The sequence below is a fragment of the Pyrus communis genome, chromosome 10 (assembly GCF_041283825.1).
Source record: "Pyrus communis isolate YQ-2024b chromosome 10, ASM4128382v1, whole genome shotgun sequence".
NCBI lineage: Eukaryota > Viridiplantae > Streptophyta > Magnoliopsida > Rosales > Rosaceae > Pyrus > Pyrus communis.
In genome coordinates, this window is record NC_142574.1 from 22407106 (window position 1) to 22428674 (window position 21569).

Genomic DNA, 21569 nt, shown 5'->3' on the forward strand with positions numbered 1-21569 from the left:
TTAAAATTTCAACGTGCTCCTAATACAAGCGTTTTCACTAGAACTGCTTTTGACGAAAAAGAATTATGAACTTCCAATGATACAATCTAACATGAATTTAAAGGGTCGAGGCATGTCGGCATTCGGAGACTTCCGATTCCGACGACGACATAGTTAAATTTACAGTAAACAACAATTAACCATCATGTTAAAAGATCGATACACGAATACAATTTCCACAAACGACTAAACTGATCACTCTCTGTGTCTCCCCCAAAAATATGTCAGCTACAAACCAATGTTTCCGAAAAATGTAACTCAGTCTATCAGTCAGGTTTTCAAAAGGAGAAAATTAAGTTACAAAGGCAAAATATGCAGGCTTATTCCTGCCACATCAGTAGTAACTCCCATAATACGCCTGAGGAACTGAAGCAGGCTGCGGAGCCGGTGCTACTGCTGCCGCTGGTGCTACCGCTGCCACGGTTGGATGCGCGTAACTTTGTGGCGGGACGGCCTGCTGAAATTGCAACTAAACTATCAGCTCTCGGAAACTACACGAAACACCAGAATAAATGAAAGACAAAGTAACATACCTGAGCAGGATATGTAGAAGGATAAGCACCATAAGCAGCAGTTTGTGGTGCCACCGCGGGCACTTGCGGATTAGCGTAGCCAGCAGTTCCATAACCACCATATGCATTGTACGGCTATTGAAACAAAATTTGACCAAACGAATCAGATAATCAATTCTACTTTTAAGATTTAAAATAATGGGCAAACGTGAAAATTCAATCGTTGAACAACGAAAGGTTTCTCTATCAAATGAATCATGTCAGAAAACTACCTGTTGGGTATACCCAGCTGGCCACTGTTGTCCCTGAGTAGCTTGCGTAGCCGGTGGCCAAGCTTGAGGCTGTGCACCATAACCAGCTGGCCATTGGCTCTGTGCATTTGGATATGCTCCCATGATCGACTGGGCAGGCGATGGAACACCAGAGTAAGCTTTAGCTAGCTTCACTTTATCTGAAGATAGAAAGTCCTCAGCTTGACGTTTTTTCAACTCTGACGTGCTGCTCCTATGAGGTATGAAGAGCTTAGCATGTCGATCCTCAGCCTTCTTGATAGACACTGCATCTCCAAAGAGATTAACAAACTGCAAAATCATTTGTTAGCACGTTAGAACTACGAAGCCAAAAAAAAAAAAAAAATCTGAAAGAAACGGAACATTCAGGCATTTAAAAGGCCAAAAGGGCAAATGAAAATTAACTTGAAGGGCAAACTTGTTCAAGAGCAGCATCCTTCGCAGGGAACCATTAAAATATTTCACCAGTGACAGAACATAAACATGCACCGTAGTGCTAGCTCCACCCTTCAATATTTAAATGTGTATGTGTGTGTGTGTGTGTGTGTGTGTGAGAGAGAGAGAGAGAGAGAGAGTCCGCTCAAATATCATTCAACGCAACACTATACATACCTCTGAAAAAGTGAAAAGTTAATCTTACAAGAAAACATAAAATCTATACCTCCAAATAGATGCCAGATAGCTCTTCTCTGTCAGCAACGCTAGCAAAATTGGGGCTCTCTGAGCTGGGCTCTATGAACTTCACAACCAATGAATCTATGTGATCAATTCGCTTTGGCAGTGGCTGTATTGTCTCGAAAACTATCATGGACTGCATGTGAAAATTAAAGGAAAGAAGAGAAATTAGGACATTGGCTACAAGAGAGGAGAAAAATATACATATGTGTGTGTGTTTATCTATACAGAGAGAGAGAGAGAGAGAGAGAGAGAGAACCTCAAGAAATGCTCTTGACAGTTGTACATGCTCGAGTGCTCCATCTAAAATTTCTCTAGCTTTTTCCGCATTCAAAGAAACCTAGGAACAGCAGAAAAATAAAAGCAATAAAATTCCAAAACATTTAGTTCAGTTGAAACTTCACATCATAAATTTCACGTTCTGATTTTGAAAAGAAAAGTGCAAGTAATAGTTGATGTATTTCAGAGTAAAAACACATACACATAAAATATAAAAGGAACCGCCAAAAACAACTCTAGAATGATCCACAAGACTTATTTTATTAAAAAAAAAAAAAATCAATATAAAAATAAGCTAAAACTTCAACAGTAAACCAAAATAAAAGACAGACATCAACTAATAACCTACCAGGCAAGTGAACCGAGAGTACTGAGCATACAACATGGGTAACGTCTGTGAATGCTCTTTTCCTTTTTCAATGGCAATCGCCTGTTCGTATAAAGAGTAGGCAGCTTCCACATTTCCCTATAAAAAAAAAATTAAAGAAATGACCAGGTTTAAACATGCAATTTGTGTAAGGAAACTGGTATGGTTCAACTTGTTTACATAATCTTACCAAACGGTGTTCCATATTTGCATGCTTCACGATTGCTTCAAGAAGACCAGGCGAGAGTTCAGAATGTACAAGTTGATAGGCAGCTTGAGCACCAGGTATATCCCCACTCTGCTCTTTGAATCGAGCAGCAAAAAGGTGAATCTCCGGTTGTCTCTGTAATTTCAAGAGAAACAGGTCAAACATGCAACATTACCAGAAAAAAGAAACATTACTCAACAGAATGATAACATAAAGAAGGCATGTTCCCAAAATTTTGTTCAGTTCTGAGCAATATCTCCAGTTCAACACCTAACTAAATCAGCATATGATAATATATCACTAACTTCAATATAAGGAACACGTATGCGTCCCGTATGAAAGGCTGGTAGTAATGTCGCATAAAAAGGTCTCTGTTATGCATCTGTAATTCTGTATCTAACGTAGGATAAAAAAAGAAATAGAAATTTCCTAATCTTCAACTGGAAGAGGCAAGGTTTACAAACATAACACAAGGCAAAGATAGAGAGAAGAAAATGCCATGGATGATTGTTTGATCATATTCTGTATCTGCCCAGCACACTTTGAGGGTTCAATGGTCGATAATCTACAATAGTTTCAATACTTTAAAATCTAAGTTTATAATCATGTTTGTGACAGCTGTGACAGGTAATATATACAGCATTCTAGACCAATCGTGATAAATGCATGCACAACATTGGACTTCAATTCCCCACGCAAACTAATTCATTAACTGATTCATTTTCAGTCCACAAACTACAATTTACGAGGATACAAGATTAGTTAGAAAAAAGGAAGACATGGTTTTATCATCATTATCTCTTTCAAAATAAAGAATCATTGAAGTTCATTCCCCACAAAATTGTGTCTAAGTTGATAGCATACAAGGAAATACCTTCACAAAAACATGGGTTGCACGTGCAAGAGCATTATTGGCAATATCCATACTTCCACTGGCCTCCATGCATAGAACATATCGAATCCAATATTCAGGATAATTAGCACAAGCAATTAGGCACCTTTCATATAGCTTGACAACCTTCACAAAAATAAAATAAAAATTAATTAAAAAAGGTACATTCATTAACCATAAAAGGTACGAATGGATAAACAAAACACAAAGGAGATATGCCCAAGAAATACTCCATTAGTAGAACAGAGAGGCCCCTCAAATAGGAAAGGAGGGACCCTCCTTGCCTGACAGACAGATGGTTAGGAAGATAAGAAGATACCTGCATGCATAACATTGGAACTTTAAAAACAATAAAATTTATTAACACATCATGAACCTAGAACGTGCACTGACAAATGAGAGTTTGAAATACTTAGCCTCAAAGAAACCAAATCGAAGGCCCATGCTTTAGTCTCAGTTCAAATTCCCGTTTTAAAAGTTGCTTCATCCAACGATTTAGCCAATAAAGCATAGTGCAGCAAATATTACTCGGCTGTGAGTTAATGTATAACAAGCAGGGCAACCAAAAACTTCAAGCCATAAATCCAAAACAAAATCAAATTCACTGAAAATACCTTGCTCAAGTCGCCTTCCCTTTCTATAAAGTCTAGGTAGCTGGTCCAATTTTCAAGCTCTACAGAATTGAGAGGCCGCACGTGAAAGTAGGGCCTCCTAATAGCTGTTTCAAAACTAATGATCTTAGAATCGAACTCTTTAGCTTTCTTATACACATCTTCTCTAACGGTGATATACTTCTCCAACTCCTCTGCTTCTGTTAAGTCAGCACTTACAGGTTTAGGAGATTGTTCTGCACCATCAGATTGAACATCTTCCCCATTTACTTTGTCAATACCCTCTGAATGTGCACCTCCTGCTGCTGCAGCTTCTTCAGCAGTCCTCAATTCTGAGAGTGGCCGACTTCCAGCTAACTCCTTAAAGCTGTTGGCACCAGGAATAATACAAACAAATTTCAATACCATGCAAGTAAAGATGCACTATCCACATAAGTGTTCATGCACATAGAGAAATTGCACGTAAAGTTGAAAACATACAATATTGTAGATTTAGTATAATTCTATGAGAAACACAAATCAGACACAAATATATACTTATAACCAAACATTATGAGGGGCATTCTTAGCTTGATGGCAAATAGAATATATTTGTACTATATATGAACACTTCAAATTTACAGGTTACCCACGTGCACAGCACATCCATCAACTACAGTCATGCATTCCAGGACAACAAAGTGGAACCAGGTGCCCCAAACGAAAATAAGACAATTAACTACTTGAAGTTTAAACGAGTAAAACAGATGTGAATTTTTCATAAGCTCTTCCATAAACTTCCAGAAGCTACTTGTGATACTAGCCAAGCACACAGTGAGACATTTGTCCCTGGCCCTACCAAGTAAATAATTCAAAAACAGCAACAAGCACAGACTATCACTGCTGACATTATCTTCAATGCCATACAAATCTAAGATATAAATGCACAAACTGAAAACCTCAAATACTGTAACCAAAAAGAGATGGAAAAAAACCCCAAAAAATAAAATATTAAATTTAACAAATATGTGAATGTGCAGCTGGTGATCACCTGTTCCAATACCGATCCAGTTGCTGATTTGGGTTCTCTAATATTCGTGAATAGATCATGGCAAGGTGGCCCCACTCCTGCTGCATGTACTCATATTCTATGTACTTATCCCACAGAGTAAAGGACAGGTAATCTGTTCCAACATAAGCAAGTCCTCGCTCAAAAAGCCTGAAATGCCATAAACATGAAGTATTGTGATGAGATGAGTACAAACGTTATACAGCTGAGATAAACACATCCCTGAAAGGGAGACACCAGCACAATTCAGTCTAACACCATATGACACTTCTAAACGCTGAGTTTACCTTCCTGAAAAAAACCATACTATGTCCGTCAAATGGAGCAGTGATAGAGGCCATCTAAGCCCTTAACTGGCAGAGATCTTCCCAGCAGCAATTTGCATAATGATGCACTTCAGAGTGTCAAAGTTAAATAGAGCCATAATTCATTGACTTCTAAGTTACTAAGATGCAGGTCGTCATGGTAAGGTAGAACACATATTTGAGGTCAAAAATGGAATTAGAACGTTTTAAAAAAAAAAAAAAAAACTACTCGTACTGTAGCCTCAAAACCAAGGGATTGCACATCAGAAAAACATTTCAAAAGTGCATTCCCATCAAACCTTTCTGGAAATACATGTGAGGAATCACTGTTGAATCATACTGAAATGACGTTAGAAAACAAGAACACCAGTATGTTGCAACTGAGAAACCATACAACCATGAACTACCAAAGCAAAGACCAGCACCAACAATGCATAAAAGAAGATCTATTACCTTCTAACAGTGTCTGGATCTCCATATGTGCTTATAGCAAAAATGCAGTAATGCAACCAGATATCAACTGAATAGGTAACACCTTGAACTGCACGTTCATAAACCTCCACAACTTTATCGATAGAACCTAGACGTGCCTCATGATCCGCATACTTTTTCCAATAACCATAACATAATGGAAACTCTGCTAAAAAAGCATCATAAACTTTCCGAATTTTCAATATGTTATCCTGCATATAAACGTAGAGCAATTTGTTAGTTCAAAAAAGAACTGCTAGGTAAATGTATGAATCATATTCAAATAGTCAGTAGATTCCGACAGCAAGAGTTGTGGCAAACACCAACTTGATTGCAAACACCAAGTAATGATTTCACTTATAAGAACAACAACATGATTAAGTAACCACAATATTTATTGCATATTACCATTTCCATAATATAAAGGAGCACACTTACTAATTTGGAAATCCTCCTTTCCTCACTGTCTCACTACTATTATTATTTCTACTACTATTATTTCATTCTCCAATTGGTACTACTACTATCAATTTAATTTCTCGGTCAGAAGAACTATTACGAAAACTTAGCCTCCATCTTTTTATGCCTCATAAGATAAAATAAACTAATATCTAAGATTATACAGCAAACTATAGCTATTTCAAAAGATAGCTACTTTCATATTTACCCACTAATGCAAACCATGGGAGCACCATGGTATGCTAAGCCAGCTGACCATCAAAGAAATATCTAAGAACATATACAAGGTACAGAAAGTTCACACTTTTGCAACCTCATATGAATCATAATTAAATAACAACAATTTCTCGGCCAAAACCTTATCTTTTGCAACCTCAGATGATTCACACTCACCCAAAAGATTAATCTAATAACTCAAAAATCCAGCTAACACACCTCTGCAATCTTCTCTATCTCTTCAATTAAAGCAGTCCAGGCATTGAAATCCAAGGAATTAGCCCTCACAATGTTCCACAATCTATCTTCTTCGACAGACATGGCTGCAATAAAAGAAACGAAAGATATAAATATATGAAAACATGTAAACTGATAAATGAAGTAACTCCAGAGTCCAGACCCATAATCTAGAAGGAAGAACAAAATACCAAACAGATGAAGATTAGAAGATATAACTACAAACTCCATATTGGAATCCCAACATTTAATATCCCCATGTTTTGAAAAATGGCAGATTCGTTAAAGGAACATAATGAACAAAACAATCTGTTCCTGAGGGTACAGTTACTATCTGAAAGGACAAGCATCATCATGTATTTACTGTAACCTTAAAGCATCTGATGACAAGTTCAGAATTTTATCCGTAAATAGTACTGTCTCCATTGGCTCACTTACAACTTATGGATATACCAGAAACAGGATATTTACCGCATTTTTAAATCCCACTCCCATGACAGCAAGAAGATAATTTTGAAATGGTTAGAAATCTCTCCAGATATGCTTACAAGATGAGTGCATATCTTTTACTAAACACTTCCTTAATAAATGTTCAATTAATACAAGAATACAAGGTTTGTTTAACAAACTACTGTTACATAATCACATGCTAACTTTCAGATCAATTACTGAAAGGTACAGGTTTCATGTGGCTAAACAAAAGTCAATGGTAATCTCACCCAGAAAACATGCAAGAGAACATACCAGAAGCATCCCCAAATTGTTGTGGATCAAGAGGTTCGGCATTATCTGAAGCATCTCCATTATGAACTGATGAAACAGTTCCCACTCCAGAAGCAATAACACCATTCATAGAAGAATCATAACTAGCAACTTGAGATGACTCCAAGGCGTCATTTTCATTACTAACAACATTCCCACTAGCATCTGTCACTCCAACAGCCGGTTTGGTCTCATATGCTGTGTAACTTTGTGTTTCTTGCATGAGAGAATTGGGATCCGCGGAATATGCATTTCCATCACCTATGTTAGAACCACCAGGCGTATTAGAAAACTCTGGGGTAGCCTCAGAATGCAATGCACCTGCATCAGTAGCAATATTTGAGCTGGCATCAGCATATCCCGTTGAAGTATATCCTGCTGATGTATACCCCATCACTGCAGATGTTTGAGCAACAATTGTCTCACTGTCTGCCATACTTGACGATCAAATTTTTGCCTTCCTATCGTACCAACTGCAAGAATATAAACAATAAACTTAGAAGCACTACAGCCAATTTAGAGGAGCGAGACAGGGTCCCACTTACAATTAGGTATGCAATCCAAAACATATAGTAATTAAGAACTAACCACTCAAAAAAAGGAGAGTAGAATGTTGTAAATATTTGTTTTGCCAACATTGTAACCTCTGGATACTACTAGAGCTGTTATCATGGAACAGTAGGAATGAAGTCAAGTACAAGCCTCTAAAAACGGATCAGACACGGATGCACATTGACTAACGTCCTCAAACGTCCATCACACATATTTTCAACTAACAAAATAGTTCTTACAAACACATTATGACATGCTTTAGTAGAGAAACTGGTTAATCTTTAAATTCATAATACGTAGTGTAAAAATGTACTGTAATTAGTGTTGACCTAATAAAACAGAATTACGACAGCTAATTCGCCGTCAAAACCACAGCTCGGTCACTATTTGACAGATCAGCTGTGCACATAACCCTTCCAGGACAAATAAATTCAAATCATCGCAGACATTAGTAACGAATCAATAAAAATGCGGGTTCAATAAAATTCTGATGAGTTTTCAACTATTCATCATTACATCTGGGTGCAATTTCTACCAGTTTAATTTAAATGTCGAAACTCCAAATTTTTAATAATCAAACAAAACTGCACCTAAGTTTCTGCATATTACATGTCCAATCTGAATACTAACAGAACTAAAACTAGAAGGGAAAACAACTCTCATTGAAAATTAAACAATTCGCAGTCAAATTAAAACAACAAAGAACAACCTAACAAGCAATAAGCCTAGGGTTTGGTAGGATAAGATAAACCCTAATTGAAATACATAGCAGTAAGAAACGGAAACGAAAGGGTTTGGAAGAAGAGAGAGGTACCTGAGGGAAAGATACGGCGGCGTTTTGAAGAGAGTTCTGGAACTGAGCTTCGAGGAAGATATGAAGAAAGAGAGAGAGAGGGGAGAGGGAGAGAGAGAGAGAGAGAGAGAGAGAGAGAGATTTAAAGCCCTTTCAGTAAACAGAAATTTTGGTGGTAAAACGAGAAGCAGCAGAAAAAGAGAGAGACGACAACTTGAAGGGTTCCTTTTTTTATGACGTGGAGGTCTTTTTGGATTTGGGCCGTCCAAATTTTGTAGATAGGGGAGGGATACTAGGTTTGGGCTTGTTGTGATAGACTAGCCCAATTGACCAAATGAAAGAAAGAGAGTAAAAGCTCGTTTGGACGTGTTTTTAAAATAGTTAAAAGCGTATTTCGCGGACATGTTTTTTTTGCGTACCTTCTTTTTATACCCAAAATTCCACTCTCCATCTCCGCACCAATGAAGCCATGTTTTTCCTTTTCTCAAGAAACAAATAACTGTATCATTTCCGATAAGTTTAGTAGTGTCGTATCTTTGTATACTGTACAAAGTTGGAATAACTTTGAGAGTTAAAATCTAAAATCCAAGCGAGAAATTTACGTTTATCGACTTACAACATCAGAATAAGAGAAGAACTGTATATATAAATTCGCACAAGTGAAATACATCACACCTTAACAAAGCTCAAATGATGAAAGAAACAAATCATTTAGCACACCGAAATTTAACTTGAAGTGAAACTTGGTTTCCACGTTCCAAGACTTGCATGCTGTTTTCCCACCAAGGGTTTCTGAAACTTACTTTTCACATCACCATTATTACTGTTAAAAAATGTTTTAATATTGGAGCCTTTGTTCGTGTTCATAGCCACAGGCCTTGCAGTTGCAGTTGCCTTCTTCTTCGCCTGACTTGGAGCTTTCTTGGCTTCTTGATGGGGCCTTTGTGCAGAACTGGTAGCAGTATTAGGGTTTTTCACTTTGATAGCCGGTGAGTTCTTACGATCGACTATCTTGTTTATGCTTCCAATCATCCCATCATTTTCTGAAAACCGAAAATCGAAAAATAAAAACTTCGATCCTTTACATGAAATATACAAATTCTGATGAAAGAAGAATCAGAAGATCAAATTACCAGGACTCGATAACACGGCGCGAGGACGGAGGACTAAGCAAGCTCTAGCATCTGGTGTTGTAGCCTTGCCAAGATTTTTGCTGTTCTCTATTGTCATTAACAAGTACAGATTAATTTTTCAGATTAATTTAGATGGTAATAACCAGAAGGGTAAAAAAATTTTAAAGCCGAAGTTCAACCTTTGGATGAAGAAATTGATTGTCTGGGTAACTTAGGTGCATAAGCCTCCATGGTTAATCTGGCAAGCAATGGTGAAGAACAACTTTTAATCTCCTTCGCTGCAAAATATACGTATGAAACTTATGTATCGTCCTATACGAATACAGATTTTTTTACTTATATCAACTTAATAATTCTCTAGAAGTAATGGAAATTATATCGTAGTTCAGCTATTTATAAATTGAATTTCGATATGCATGGTTTTAATATCCGTCGAGAATATCTTCTACGTAACTTGTATTCGTTCTTGAAAAACCTGGAAATTATACCTGCATGGATGTTTGCCAACAGCAACTTTCTGTGATCATCTTGTGGAGAATACTGATCTTCTTGTTGATCATGTAGCCTCACCTTCACTTTCGGATACACTTTCAGAATTCAAAGCAAAAGAAAGTTAAACACAAAATTAAGATCATGAATACAAGAAAAAATTGAACACACACTTGAAAAAAAAAGAGTAAATTCCGAGTTCGAGTTTTCTCACTCTGTTGTTTCGTTTGTGATTCGAAATCCGGAAACAAAGATTACTTCCAAATTATCGGTATTGGAAAATATTGAAGGTTGATAAGAATTATCGAAGGTTTGCTGAAAAAGCAAAAGACACAAAAAGGCAAAAGGGAAGAAATTTAATTTGTAATTTGTCGTCTGTTTTCAAATTTGAATGGATTTGGTTCTTGTACATCTGTTTGTGTTTGAACTTTGAAGGCATGAAGCATAAAAAACGATTCAAATTATAAGTGCAAGTTGTTGGAGTCAGAGAGAAGTAAGAAGGAAGTACTCCCATCTCATAAACTGAATAATATGCAATCTCCATTTCTTGACTTGAAAACCAAGTTGAATTGATTCTTTTTTATGAGTGCACATGTGGGTTAGTGGGCATATTGAATTACGTGAAACTGAAACACTAAGGTGGTAGTTTGTCAAACTTATCAGGAGTAGTGAAGTGATAAAGTTATATCTTGATGCGTGAGACGTTTGAAACAATATTACTTTGGTATCCCCTTTAAATCAAAAGCTATGAAGTTTGAGGGTTTAGGCTGCTAAAACAAGGTCAAAATCCATTTTATTTTAATAAGCTCATGGTTGTTTGACTTTTCCAATTCACTTATGGGACTCTGTAAAATAATTAGAATATTGTTATGTGTACCAAATTTATTTATTACGTTGATGATCTTCTTTCTAATACAAGTAGATCTCACATATATAAGTGGGATTTACTTCTATTAATGTGGTCAGCAAACTTTGTACAATGTCTATAGCATGATGTCATAATTTTGCAATTATTTGTAGATCAACATTGTTAGAAAATTAAACTAGTTGATGACACACAATGATTAGTTTCCAATCTCATACCAAATTCGGTATAGGTTTCGGGATACTGCACAAGTGCTACTTGGACAACAGATTATGTTTAAAATGGCCATCTAAAAAATGTTGAGCCATTCTCAATTAAATTTTCGTTGCAACGGGTCATCTACAGCTAATTTTGATTGATTTTTGTGTCTTAAAAGTTGCGCACAATTTTTTCACTGCGACAAAAATTTGATGAGAAATGTTAAGGAAACTCTCTCAAAATGAGATTCTCTTAGGATTTCTCAAAATTGATAGATATGACAATGTGACTCAATTTTGTGTGTTTAGGTGCCAAATTCCAACACGGGTGTAATTTTTCCTACATTATAAAAGTTTTATTTATCGCACTTTGTTGGTCACCTAGCCTACGGGCTCGATCTCGTTGGATAAATCTGGTCGACGCAATCGTCTCACAAGTTGACATCTATCTTTTGATTTAGTATTTCATCCAATATAGTTTGACTTTGGGGTGGAATATTTTGTCCTTCTGTTGTACCATACTGTTATCATACACTATCGTACTTTTTTGTGCCCTTATTACATATTAAAAGTTTAAAATGGAAAATGAGAATTTTAGAATGTCAATAACAATTTTCATTATATAATACTAATTATTAATTTCTTTTTTTTTAACAAATGATAGTATCTACACTAAGATCATCTTCAACCCTTTGACTAAAACCTAAAATTTTTAGGCTAAAAAAATTTAGGTTTTAGCTCAGAAACAGCTTTTCTACTCCAACCTTTATGGCCTAAATTTTTTAGCCTGGGATTATTAAAGAATAAATTTAGGCTAATTTTTTATTTGAAAGTAATTTAAAAAAAAAATTATGTACACTATCATAATTTAATTTTATGAACATTTTTATCTAAAAATATTTAAATTCCGATAAATATTGAAAAATCACTAAATTTAGGTAAATTTTGAGTTAAATAATTTTTTTTAATTATTTTAGCTGTTGGATTTAAATTTGGACCATTAGATTTGATTATATTCGATCTCAGCCGTTGAATTCAATAAATCATGGAAGGCATGCCCATGTGGGTGAGGTCCTGATGGTGTGGTGCCCACACCATTTTCTGAGCTAAATCTTGGGGGAAATTTGGCTTTTAGCTTTTAGCCCACACATTTAGCATGAGTTGAGTTGGATTTGGGGGGAATAAAACCTAAAAAATAGCATTTAGCCCAGGGTTGGGTTTGGTCTAAAGGGGCGGGGAAATGAGCTAAGCCTTATAATGGGTTTGCCATAATAATGTGGTTTAACTTCACTTCTAGCGAGAATCGAATCTTAGACCTCTTACTTACAAATGAAAAAGAACACCACTAGACTATAGTACTAAGTGACATTAACTTTAAACCTAACTTCTATTTCATTTAGTTTGCAACTCAAAGTCTTAACTTCTATTTGATTTGGATTGTATCCCTAACTTTTATCTTTAATACTTGATGCATGGTTTGACTTACTAAATGTGTGTGAAATAATGAAGAAGGATGAATCTTGGTTGTGGGTTATAGGTATATTGGATTATTTCAAAAGTTAAAGATGAGACTGAGTTTCATCTTAATATGTGGGCTACTTACTTAACAAAAAAATGAAACAAAAAAACTTTTTGGGCCCAAATAAAAAATAGCCCAATACCAAATTGGTACAATGCTTACGATACTATATTCTATGTCAATCGAATTTTATGGCATACCGTATGCCAATTGAATTTTATAGCATACTAAAATTTGGTATACCAAAATAATGGTACTAGATATTGTTATATCAAAAGTTTGGTATGATAACTGGTATGAGAATTTGGTATGGTAATTGTACTAAACCCACCCCAAATTCAGGAACTATTTAAAGAGTCATTTGGATGTGCTTTTGAAAGAATCAAAATCACTTCCAAATGAGTAAAGACATTTCAGTTTAACAAAATGGACATTTGACAAATATTTCTTATAAAACTGCTACTGTGAAGTGCTATGAACAAAGAACACTAGTGAGTAAAAGCATTTTATACTTGCACTTTCAAACCAACCCTAACAGTTTTTTTTGTAAGTACATTGATATTTTTACATTAGGACGAGAAGGAGTTATGCTAAGTCACATAATGAGCAACCTAATTTGGTATCAAATTCGTCATCTACGAGATTCAAACCTAAGATCTCCCACTTACAAATGAAAAATAATACCACAAGATCGTAGTATTAAGTGACAAACCAACCCTAACAGTAGAACGAGGAATTTCACCCTAAAACTATGGATGTAAGGTAATACTGACTTTTCAAATTCAAAAGCATCTCTAGGCAAATAACAAAAAGCAACTTGAAGTCAATAGCAAAAGAGAGCAACGACATGTCGTTGGCATAAGTAAAATCGTCGATCACATTAACCACGACGCCTCCCAGTCTCCCACACCGGACGCTACATCCAACTCTCTCCATCCCTCTATCTCTAATGGCGGCCCAAGCTCGAAAAGGCGGAATCTCCCTCCCCGAACGGCGGAACCCTAAGAAGGAAGACGACGGTGTGATCGCGAAGCTGGCGCAGTCCGAAATTGTCATTCGGGGAAAGCAAGCCGCAAACGACGCCGCATTTGTCACGAAGAAGCTCATGAAGAGCACCGGCAAGGCCGCCTGGATCGCCGGTACCTCGTTCCTCATACTGGTGGTTCCGTTGATCATCGCCATGGACCGCGAGCAGCAGCTCAACGAGCTCGAGCTCCAGCAGGCCAACATCCTGGGGGCTGCGCAGCCCCAGAAGTAAGTCGAGCCGGGTCCGGTTCGGGTCGGGGCTAAGACATCGGTACCATCCCCCTTCTCTTTACACCATTCTGTATCGTTAGGGTTCGAGATTGGTGAATCTTTTTTGGGAGAGGGGTTTTCTGTGATGATTGCGTAATTTCCTAGGGTTTAAGTGAAATTCGATTTGGGATTACAATAATTTGTAGTTCTGGTGTTTTGATTTTGAGATAATGATAGTAGATTGAATTACTGAAACTTCCGGCGGTTTGTATGAATCGTATTTGAGAATTAAAAGTTTTAGAGCTGAATTTGTTTTCAGGATTAGTAAATTTTGTGCTGCTTGATTTAGTGTTCAGGTGGTGATAACAATGATATATGAAGTGGATTTACATGGGCATGTGTTCTGCTTTGTTTAATTTATGGCTTTTTTCAAAGAATTTCGATGTGCAATGAGTTGGGAAACTCAGTGAAGTTCGGTTTTCATGCTTGCGGAGTTTAAGAGTTTTCTTCAACTTCTGTTGTTCCCTGAGCAATGAGCATTATGCCTAAAGATCACGGTTTTTGTTTCGTGTTCTGGTGTAAACTTTCATATGGCAAGCAACTTGGTGAGGTGGTGCTTCTTGTTTTAACAGTGTTTCAGTGATGGAATTTTCGGTGGAGATGTGTGGGATAGGGGACGAGGCTTAATTAGTATTTACCAGCTTTCTCGCTTTATGTAGAGATGTTTTTGGACTGCGATTTTAGGTTATTTGACGGTATGAGACTCAAGGAAACTCAACATTAAATTGGCTCCATTAAGGGGTGTTTTGTTGGCCTTGGCACGGTCAACAAATCTAGGGTGTCTTTCACAGTACAATACAGATAAGTGATTAGTGCACGGACTTTTGATTTAGATATTCCTTTATAGCTGCCTACTCGGTTGTGAAAATTGGGGTTAGTTGTCCGCGTTTGGATCTTTCATAAACTGATGCACACCATCTCCTTCTCTGACTTTCCAGAAGACTGAGTGCTTATAATGTAGAAAGATTGCGGTCGTGGGGAGTTGGTTAAGGTCTAAGGCAATCCCCTTTTGTAGGCACCACAGAAGGTTGTGTCATTGTGTATGTAGAATTCCCTCCTTTAGTCATAACCGTTGCGGTATGTGTTTTAACCCTTATACGAGTCCATTGGTGATATGTTGGCTATTTGCACAGATTTTATTGTACACGCCTCTTCTTTTTTTGTTTCAAACCCTTGATCGAAGGTTGCCGTGCGTATTTGTTGTAGCTGGCGACGCTTGCCATTTTGAATGATGATATGATGATGGTTGTCATAAGAAGTGATCGGTTAGCGTACGCGTTATAGGTAGTTTTGATTTTCCAGTTTGGAAAAGAATGATATGTGGTGAGATATGGTGTGGTAGTGGTATAAAGATTGTGAATTTATAACTTGGACCAACGACATTCAGTTTTACTGGTTGTATAGCTTTATCTTTATGCCTGCCCACTCGTGGGAATGATAGAGCTGGAACTTAATGGCTAGAGAGTAGTAGAACTATGTCCTGAGGACTCATGTGGTATAGGGGATTGGATTGGAATGGATAACACGCTAAATTCTAGGTATTTTGAAGGTAGAGAAGAATGATATTTCATTTTAAGGGATTAGAGGAGGATTGGTGTTGGAGCGGAAATATCGTCCTCCAATTCTCCAGCAAGTAATTGTGTAACCATGTTGAGAAGCGCGCATGACACCATCTCCGCTTGCCATCAAAGAGGGAGGAGGGGGGACTTGCAAGTTGTCTACAAATTTTTTATTTCTTCTTTCAACATGCTTTAAAAATGGCTACATCAATTTCAATTCAGTCATCCATATCAAATGAATCCTCAAGTGTTCTCCGTTTGGGAATACATCAACGATTTATTGATAATTATTTTTTCAATCAGATGATCTAGTGTAGAAGTTCTCTTGTCAGGGGTCGGTTGCGGTTGAACGTATAAGTGATGAGTGGAGTGCACGAAGTTGAAGAAGCTGATGAGTGGAGTACACGAAGTTGAATAAGTGCTGGCCCGGCCGGCGTGAGAGGCTCTCGCAAGTCGCAAATAATTCAATATTATAAGAAAAACGTTGGTTGAGATTGAAAATCTCAAATGGCTTTACGCAATGTTGTTGGATACTAAAGATACGACTCTGACAATATTCTAAGTAAATTCAACACTTGTATATGTGTTACTCGCTTAAGATAACTGTTACAATAGCATTATAGTTGTGTGAATGTTCTTCTTTAGGTGATACAATCGATAATTTGATTCAATTAGTCGATTTGGATCACATCACGGTAAAATTTTCACGGTGTATGGTGCTTTAATCATTTATTCGGATCATAACTTCCAAGAGTTACGCGTAATGCTAATCAATATTTATCATAATCAAATTTAAGTTTTAACATATAAAGTTCGATCTGTTAAGAACATTGATTCTCACGTACTGTAGGATCTTGATTACTCACTTATAGCTCTGATTCCAACAAGGAGACGAGAAGGTAAAAGGGCTATATATGGCCCATTTCATACTTAGTTAAGAAGTCTAAACTATCTTTTGTGATTTGTGCTATTAACTCAATTATCTACATGATTTATGAAGTAACAAACGTCCAATCACAAATTGCCAGCGAAGCATGCAAGCTAAAATTACTTTACTGCCATAAACATGGAAACAGGATCCCATTCGGATTTTTTTTGTAAGGATCTTAGATATCAATTTTAGTTCATTTTAGTTGTTCGTCAGTCATCCTGCGATCAGAAATCATTTTGAATTTTTTATTTAAAATTGAGCACAAATAATACCTAATGAAAATTAACCATACGATGTACAATAAATTATTGCGATGAATTGATCTCTATCCACCATCCATGAAAATGTTGGCTCTCACAATCAGCATTAATGCATAAAAGCTATAGCTAACTGGAAAATAAAGAAAAAGGGCACGTAGCACACTAGCACTTGTTATATTATGTGGGTCCCAAGTTTTGCATGATGATAAGGCAGCTAAGTAGGGATTGGAGAATGCAGATATAAAGATCATTTGGAGATTAATTAAAGCCAGATTAACATTTAAGCAAAACCTATAGAGAGTTATTAGTGAAAGCTGGGCACACCCCCTAATCATGCCCAATGTGTTTTAGTATGCTTGATTAAGGAAATGGAACTACTATTAGCATTCCAAAAATCTCATTCTACACTCATCACAAGTGTATTTTTCTTTCTAATTATAGAAAGATTTGAGTGCTAAATGAGATTTTTGAAGTGCTAATAACAATTCCCTTAAGGAAATTGAACAATAAATGCTTCCCACATCCCCATTCAAGATTTTTCTACAATTCCGAAAAATTGAATTTTCTACCATCTCTCAGTTTAATGTATTTTTGTGTCAACATTATAACATTGTGCAAAAAACATGAGATGATAAAAAGTTAATGGAGAGTCCTACTTTTGAGTTAGCATTTCTTGTTTCTCTTTTACATACTACTCAGAGTTTTATATGTGAGTGTAAACTTTCTTTTTGAGTGTTGTAATAAAGGTTTTTTTTAGCCAAAATGGTCTCTGAGATTGAAAATCAATAGACATAGTCATTGAGATTGTCAACCATCCATTATTTTGGTTCTTCCGTTAAAAATTTCTTTAAGTGTGCCGAAGCTTTTAGCCGAAAGTTTGGGTAATTTTCAAAGCTTCGTAACTCAATCGTTTCTTAACCAAATTCGACCCATAATATATTAAAACGAAGATAGGAAATTGTAGAATAAAATTATATCTATTTGGAAGCCCAATGGTTGCTGAAGATAGCTGGAAAATAGCCTGAAAGGTGACTGGTCAAAGGGAAAACTGGAAAATTCACAAGAAACTGGGTAAAGTTTGAACGTTCATAACTTCTTCAATACTCAACAAAATTGAGTGATTCAAAATTGAAAATCATACTTCTCGACGAGACAAAGAGAATGGTACCTTTCTTCATGGCTAAATCGTCGTGGTTTGGCTGGAAAACGGCTTGAAAGTGGCTGTATTGGTCTCAAGTTAGCCACTTTCAAGCCCTTTTTGGGCCAAACCATGACGAATTAGCCGTCGAGAAAGGTACCATTCTCTTCGTATCATTGAGAAGTATGATTTTCAATTTTGAATCACTCGATTTTGTTGAGCATTGAAGAAGTTATGAACGTTTAAAGTTTACCCAGTTTCTAGTGAGTTTTCTAGCGAACCAGTCACCTTTCAGGCTATTTTCCGGCCATCTCCAGCAACCATTGGGCTTCCAAATAGGTATAATCTTGTTCTACAATTTTCTGTCTTCATTTTGGTATATTATGGGTCAAATTTGGTTAAGAAATGATTGAGTTACGGAACTTTGAAAATTGCCCAAACTTTCGGCCAAGAGCTCCGGGACACTTAACGGAGTTTTTAACGGAATGACCAAAATAATGGATGGTGGACAATCTCAGGGGATCATTTCTTTTTATTTTCAATTTCAGGAATCAAAATGATGTGTTATGCAAATCTCAATGTCAATGCTAAAAAGCCTTTAATAAATTTACTTTTAAATGTGTTGTGATTTGTAAGTAAAGGGTCAATCAATGTTCGCCTTCAAATGTCATTAAGCAATAAGAGGCAAATGGCCAAAATAGAAAAGGAATCAAGTGGATCCAGGCCAACTTCTTTATCACAATGATTGAAGCTGAAGCAAGTGAATATTCAAACAAAATAAGGGAGAGTGAAATCAAAAGCTAAAAAGCATATCTTCATGGAAGCAACAAAAATGATTTGAGGATCCATATATATATATACGTCTGCCCATTTTTTACATAAAACAAAATTTCCAACATATGTCGGCAGAGTTGATGAGCCCTAAAACTCAAAGGCCACCCATCTCTTACCCTCAGTAATTTGCAGTAAATAATTACACGCCTTTGTTAATTGTTTGTCATTAATCTTCTTCAATTCATTCGTTCCGACAGTCGGAAATTGAAAGAGTGCATGACAAGTAAAAATGAGTGTGTGGATAACACTACCCTAATATTAAAATACTTGTCTTAATTGAAAAGCACTAATTCAATCTTCAATAGTAATCTCCATGCTTCCCACCATGTTTCTTCTTCATGAGTTGCTTAACAAACATCAAACAAACAACTAGAAACCCAAAAGCTGCCAACCCTCCCACTGCAATTGCCACTGTCCTCTGTGTATGGTGCTTAGACCCTGCAAGTTCATACACCAATCAAGCACATCATTCGTTTTAAAACACTTTTACTCGTAAGCATTTTTACTAAAAGCCATTCTATCAAACGCACATCGAAACAGACCCTAAATGTCAAAAAAGAAAAAGAAAAAAAAAAGGAAAGTGATGGCGTTACTCACAATAGAAGGAAACTTCAGAAACAAGTCTAAAACACCATACAACCGTCTCTCTGTGTCTCGCTCTCATCCATCGTCATACCGATGCATTATCATCCCAACAGAAATTAAATAATTCAAAGAAATCCCACATCAAATTTTGACTTGCATCACCCAAAAAATTAAATTAAGAAAAACCCCACCTATAAAAATCAAAGTGCGTCCGGCCAAAGACAACTTGGAATTCAATACTCCAACATATAAATCAAAGGTCCTAAAGTATAACCCTTCTAGAGAATGACAAAGAAAAATTCAAAGGACAGTGACCTTCAATTTTTCACACCCCGCTTTTACTTCCGGCATTTATTTGTTTGTTTTCAGTCTTTTTAATTTGTTCAATTCGATGATTAGAAGAAAATAAAAAAAACATTACAAAAAATGAGTAGTGCGGAAATCATTTCTCAAAATTTATACTTCAAAGAAAAGAAAAAGATTTTTTTTGGTCTCAGACTTTACCTGATGAAGACGTTATGCTTGTCACACCATTGGGGTAAAAGTTGTAGCTGATATAGCACTTCTGAAGATAAATCTGCCCAGAAAATGAACCGTTGCAGTAACTTTTAGCCCTCTGATCAGCAATTTTCACACAATCACCACAATCCCCACTTCCCAAATTCCCCTCACACTGCCCCAAAATATACACAGACTGATAAGTCCCAGTATAAAACCCAGCACTCCCATTTTTCACCCCATTTTCCACCATCCCAAAGGCCTTGTCCCTCTTGTCTGCAAACCCAGCACTCACCCCACTTGCCTGATTTTTCCCACAAATTTTAAACAAAAACTGTGTCCCTGGAACCTGTTGAAACCCAGCAACCTCATACCTCAGGTAACACCCACCCAGCTGAACTCTGGCTGCTACTACCTCCCCACATAGTTTATTGGCCAAAGCTGGAATATTTTTCACGCAGAGGTTGCAATCGGATGTGCTGAGGTCTCCCCTGCATTGGTACGTCCCCACGATTGCGGTTTGGCCGTCGCCAAAGGTGGTGGAAAAGTAAGTCTTTTGCGACGATTGGGAGACCAGAGAATCGAACAAAGATTTGAGGTTTTTTTTGTAAGTTCCATTTGGATCTTGGAAGTTTTGGTTTGCACAGCCTTTGTAGATCAAGTTTGTGAGATCAGCAGAAATGGTGGAAAATGGAAAGGAGGCGAGGAGGGTGAAGAAAAACAGAGCAGAGAAAATGGAAGGAGAGGGATTGGAAGTGGGAAAAACCATTTTTGGGATGTGGGGTTTGAAATTTGATCACACCTTGGAAGGTTTAAGAAGGGGTTTGGAGTTTTTTGGAGGGGAGCTTTCGGCGATTTCTGGATAATTGGGTTTAGTTGAAAACAAGTAAGGAGCTTGGTTTTTTGCTATAAAGAGTCCCTGGATGTGTTTTTCGTTGGGTTTTTGGACTTTTCGGGCCGGTTGTGTGTTCTGTAGCCTTGCGAGCTTTTGTTACTCTTTGGAGAACAAAAGTTATATATGCTCCTTTAAACAATATTTTTTTAATTTCTAAATAACGAAAGAGTAGAGAAGATTAGCTATTCGGTAAGAGTAGAGTTTAAAATGTTGCGTACCTTATTTTTGACCAAAGTTTGATATCTCGTTAGTACTCATGGAGTGAGAGTAAACTTATTTAGGCATGCTTTTCTTGTTTTTTACCGGTCTTAATCATGTTCAGACCTCTTGTAAGTATAATAGACGTCTTGTCATGAACTTCATTTGGTTAAGATGGTAACCTTAGCTCTTAATAATTCCTTGCTCATGCAGATTGTCTCTTCTCGTCCCTCTTATATGCTTAAAACTATATCTAACGTTTTAGTGGGTATTTGTGTCTTTCTCTTTTAGTTGTGAGTCACTTGCCAAATAGTTCGTTTTGGTTCCATAATTAGGCTAGTAGTTAACAAGAGACGGTGTTACTAGCACTATAATATAATGATATTTTTTTATTTGTATGTCTCAAGTTTGATTAGATGATGTACGGATGACAATTTCGATAACTAATTATCAAGC

The 21569-nt window shown here is 36.7% G+C and overlaps 4 protein-coding genes across 6 annotated transcripts; 1 reads left to right on the forward strand and 3 right to left on the reverse strand.

Annotated features, from left to right (window-relative positions):
* Nucleotides 1-158: 158 nt before the first annotated feature.
* Nucleotides 159-8939, reverse strand: LOC137728038 (pre-mRNA-processing factor 39-1). Of its 3 annotated transcripts, XM_088678569.1 has the most exons (15): nt 8838-8915; nt 8738-8800; nt 7354-7844; nt 6592-6695; nt 5680-5909; nt 4904-5071; nt 3877-4240; nt 3245-3388; nt 2353-2505; nt 2145-2261; nt 1776-1856; nt 1503-1652; nt 824-1132; nt 573-686; nt 159-496 (listed from the first exon to the last, which is right to left on the reverse strand). In XM_088678569.1, exons 3-15 carry the CDS (start codon nt 7805-7807, stop codon nt 374-376), a joined length of 2511 nt encoding a protein of 836 aa, XP_088534695.1. In that variant the 5' UTR covers nt 7808-7844; nt 8738-8800; nt 8838-8915; the 3' UTR covers nt 159-373. The 3 variants fall into 3 exon arrangements, with proteins under 3 accessions (XP_088534695.1, XP_068323015.2, XP_068323013.2); XM_068466914.2 differs by having other exon boundaries at nt 159-493; nt 8738-8939; XM_068466912.2 differs by having other exon boundaries at nt 8738-8939.
* Nucleotides 8940-9342: 403 nt separating this feature from the next.
* Nucleotides 9343-10801, reverse strand: LOC137727580 (uncharacterized). The gene is made up of 5 exons (XM_068466420.2): nt 10553-10801; nt 10338-10436; nt 10029-10127; nt 9850-9936; nt 9343-9759 (listed from the first exon to the last, which is right to left on the reverse strand). Coding segments are annotated over exons 1-5 (603 nt in total). The 5' UTR covers nt 10554-10801; the 3' UTR covers nt 9343-9442.
* Nucleotides 10802-13802: 3001 nt separating this feature from the next.
* On the forward strand, nt 13803-14463 carry LOC137729618 (mitochondrial import receptor subunit TOM9-2). Its single transcript, XM_068468597.2, has one exon. It carries the CDS (start codon nt 13869-13871, stop codon nt 14175-14177), a length of 309 nt encoding a protein of 102 aa, XP_068324698.1. The 5' UTR covers nt 13803-13868; the 3' UTR covers nt 14178-14463.
* Nucleotides 14464-18912: 4449 nt separating this feature from the next.
* On the reverse strand, nt 18913-21136 carry LOC137729964 (plasmodesmata-located protein 1). Its single transcript, XM_068469016.2, has 2 exons — nt 20027-21136; nt 18913-19375 (listed from the first exon to the last, which is right to left on the reverse strand). Exons 1-2 carry the CDS (start codon nt 20787-20789, stop codon nt 19236-19238), a joined length of 903 nt encoding a protein of 300 aa, XP_068325117.2. The 5' UTR covers nt 20790-21136; the 3' UTR covers nt 18913-19235.
* Between the last annotated feature and the right edge of the window lie 433 nt (nt 21137-21569).

Excerpts from the sequence above, each read along its gene's own strand:
- LOC137728038 (XM_068466912.2), bottom strand. The coding sequence starts at position 7,807 with ATGGCAGACAGTGAGACAATTGTTGCTCAAACATCTGCAGTGATGGGG. Across the intron at positions 1,133-1,502 it reads TATCTGGCATCTATTTGGAG|TTTGTTAATCTCTTTGGAGA; the intron begins GTATAGATTTTA and ends ATGATTTTGCAG. Across the intron at positions 687-823 it reads CAGCTGGGTATACCCAACAG|CCGTACAATGCATATGGTGG; the intron begins GTAGTTTTCTGA and ends TTGTTTCAATAG.
- LOC137729618 (XM_068468597.2), top strand. The coding sequence starts at position 13,869 with ATGGCGGCCCAAGCTCGAAAAGGCGGAATCTCCCTCCCCGAACGGCGG.
- LOC137727580 (XM_068466420.2), bottom strand. Across the intron at positions 10,128-10,337 it reads GTTGGCAAACATCCATGCAG|CGAAGGAGATTAAAAGTTGT; the intron begins GTATAATTTCCA and ends TATATTTTGCAG. Across the intron at positions 9,760-9,849 it reads CGCCGTGTTATCGAGTCCTG|AAAATGATGGGATGATTGGA; the intron begins GTAATTTGATCT and ends TTCGGTTTTCAG.
- LOC137729964 (XM_068469016.2), bottom strand. The coding sequence starts at position 20,789 with ATGGTTTTTCCCACTTCCAATCCCTCTCCTTCCATTTTCTCTGCTCTG. Across the intron at positions 19,376-20,026 it reads AAGCATAACGTCTTCATCAG|GGTCTAAGCACCATACACAG; the intron begins GTAAAGTCTGAG and ends ATGAACTTGCAG.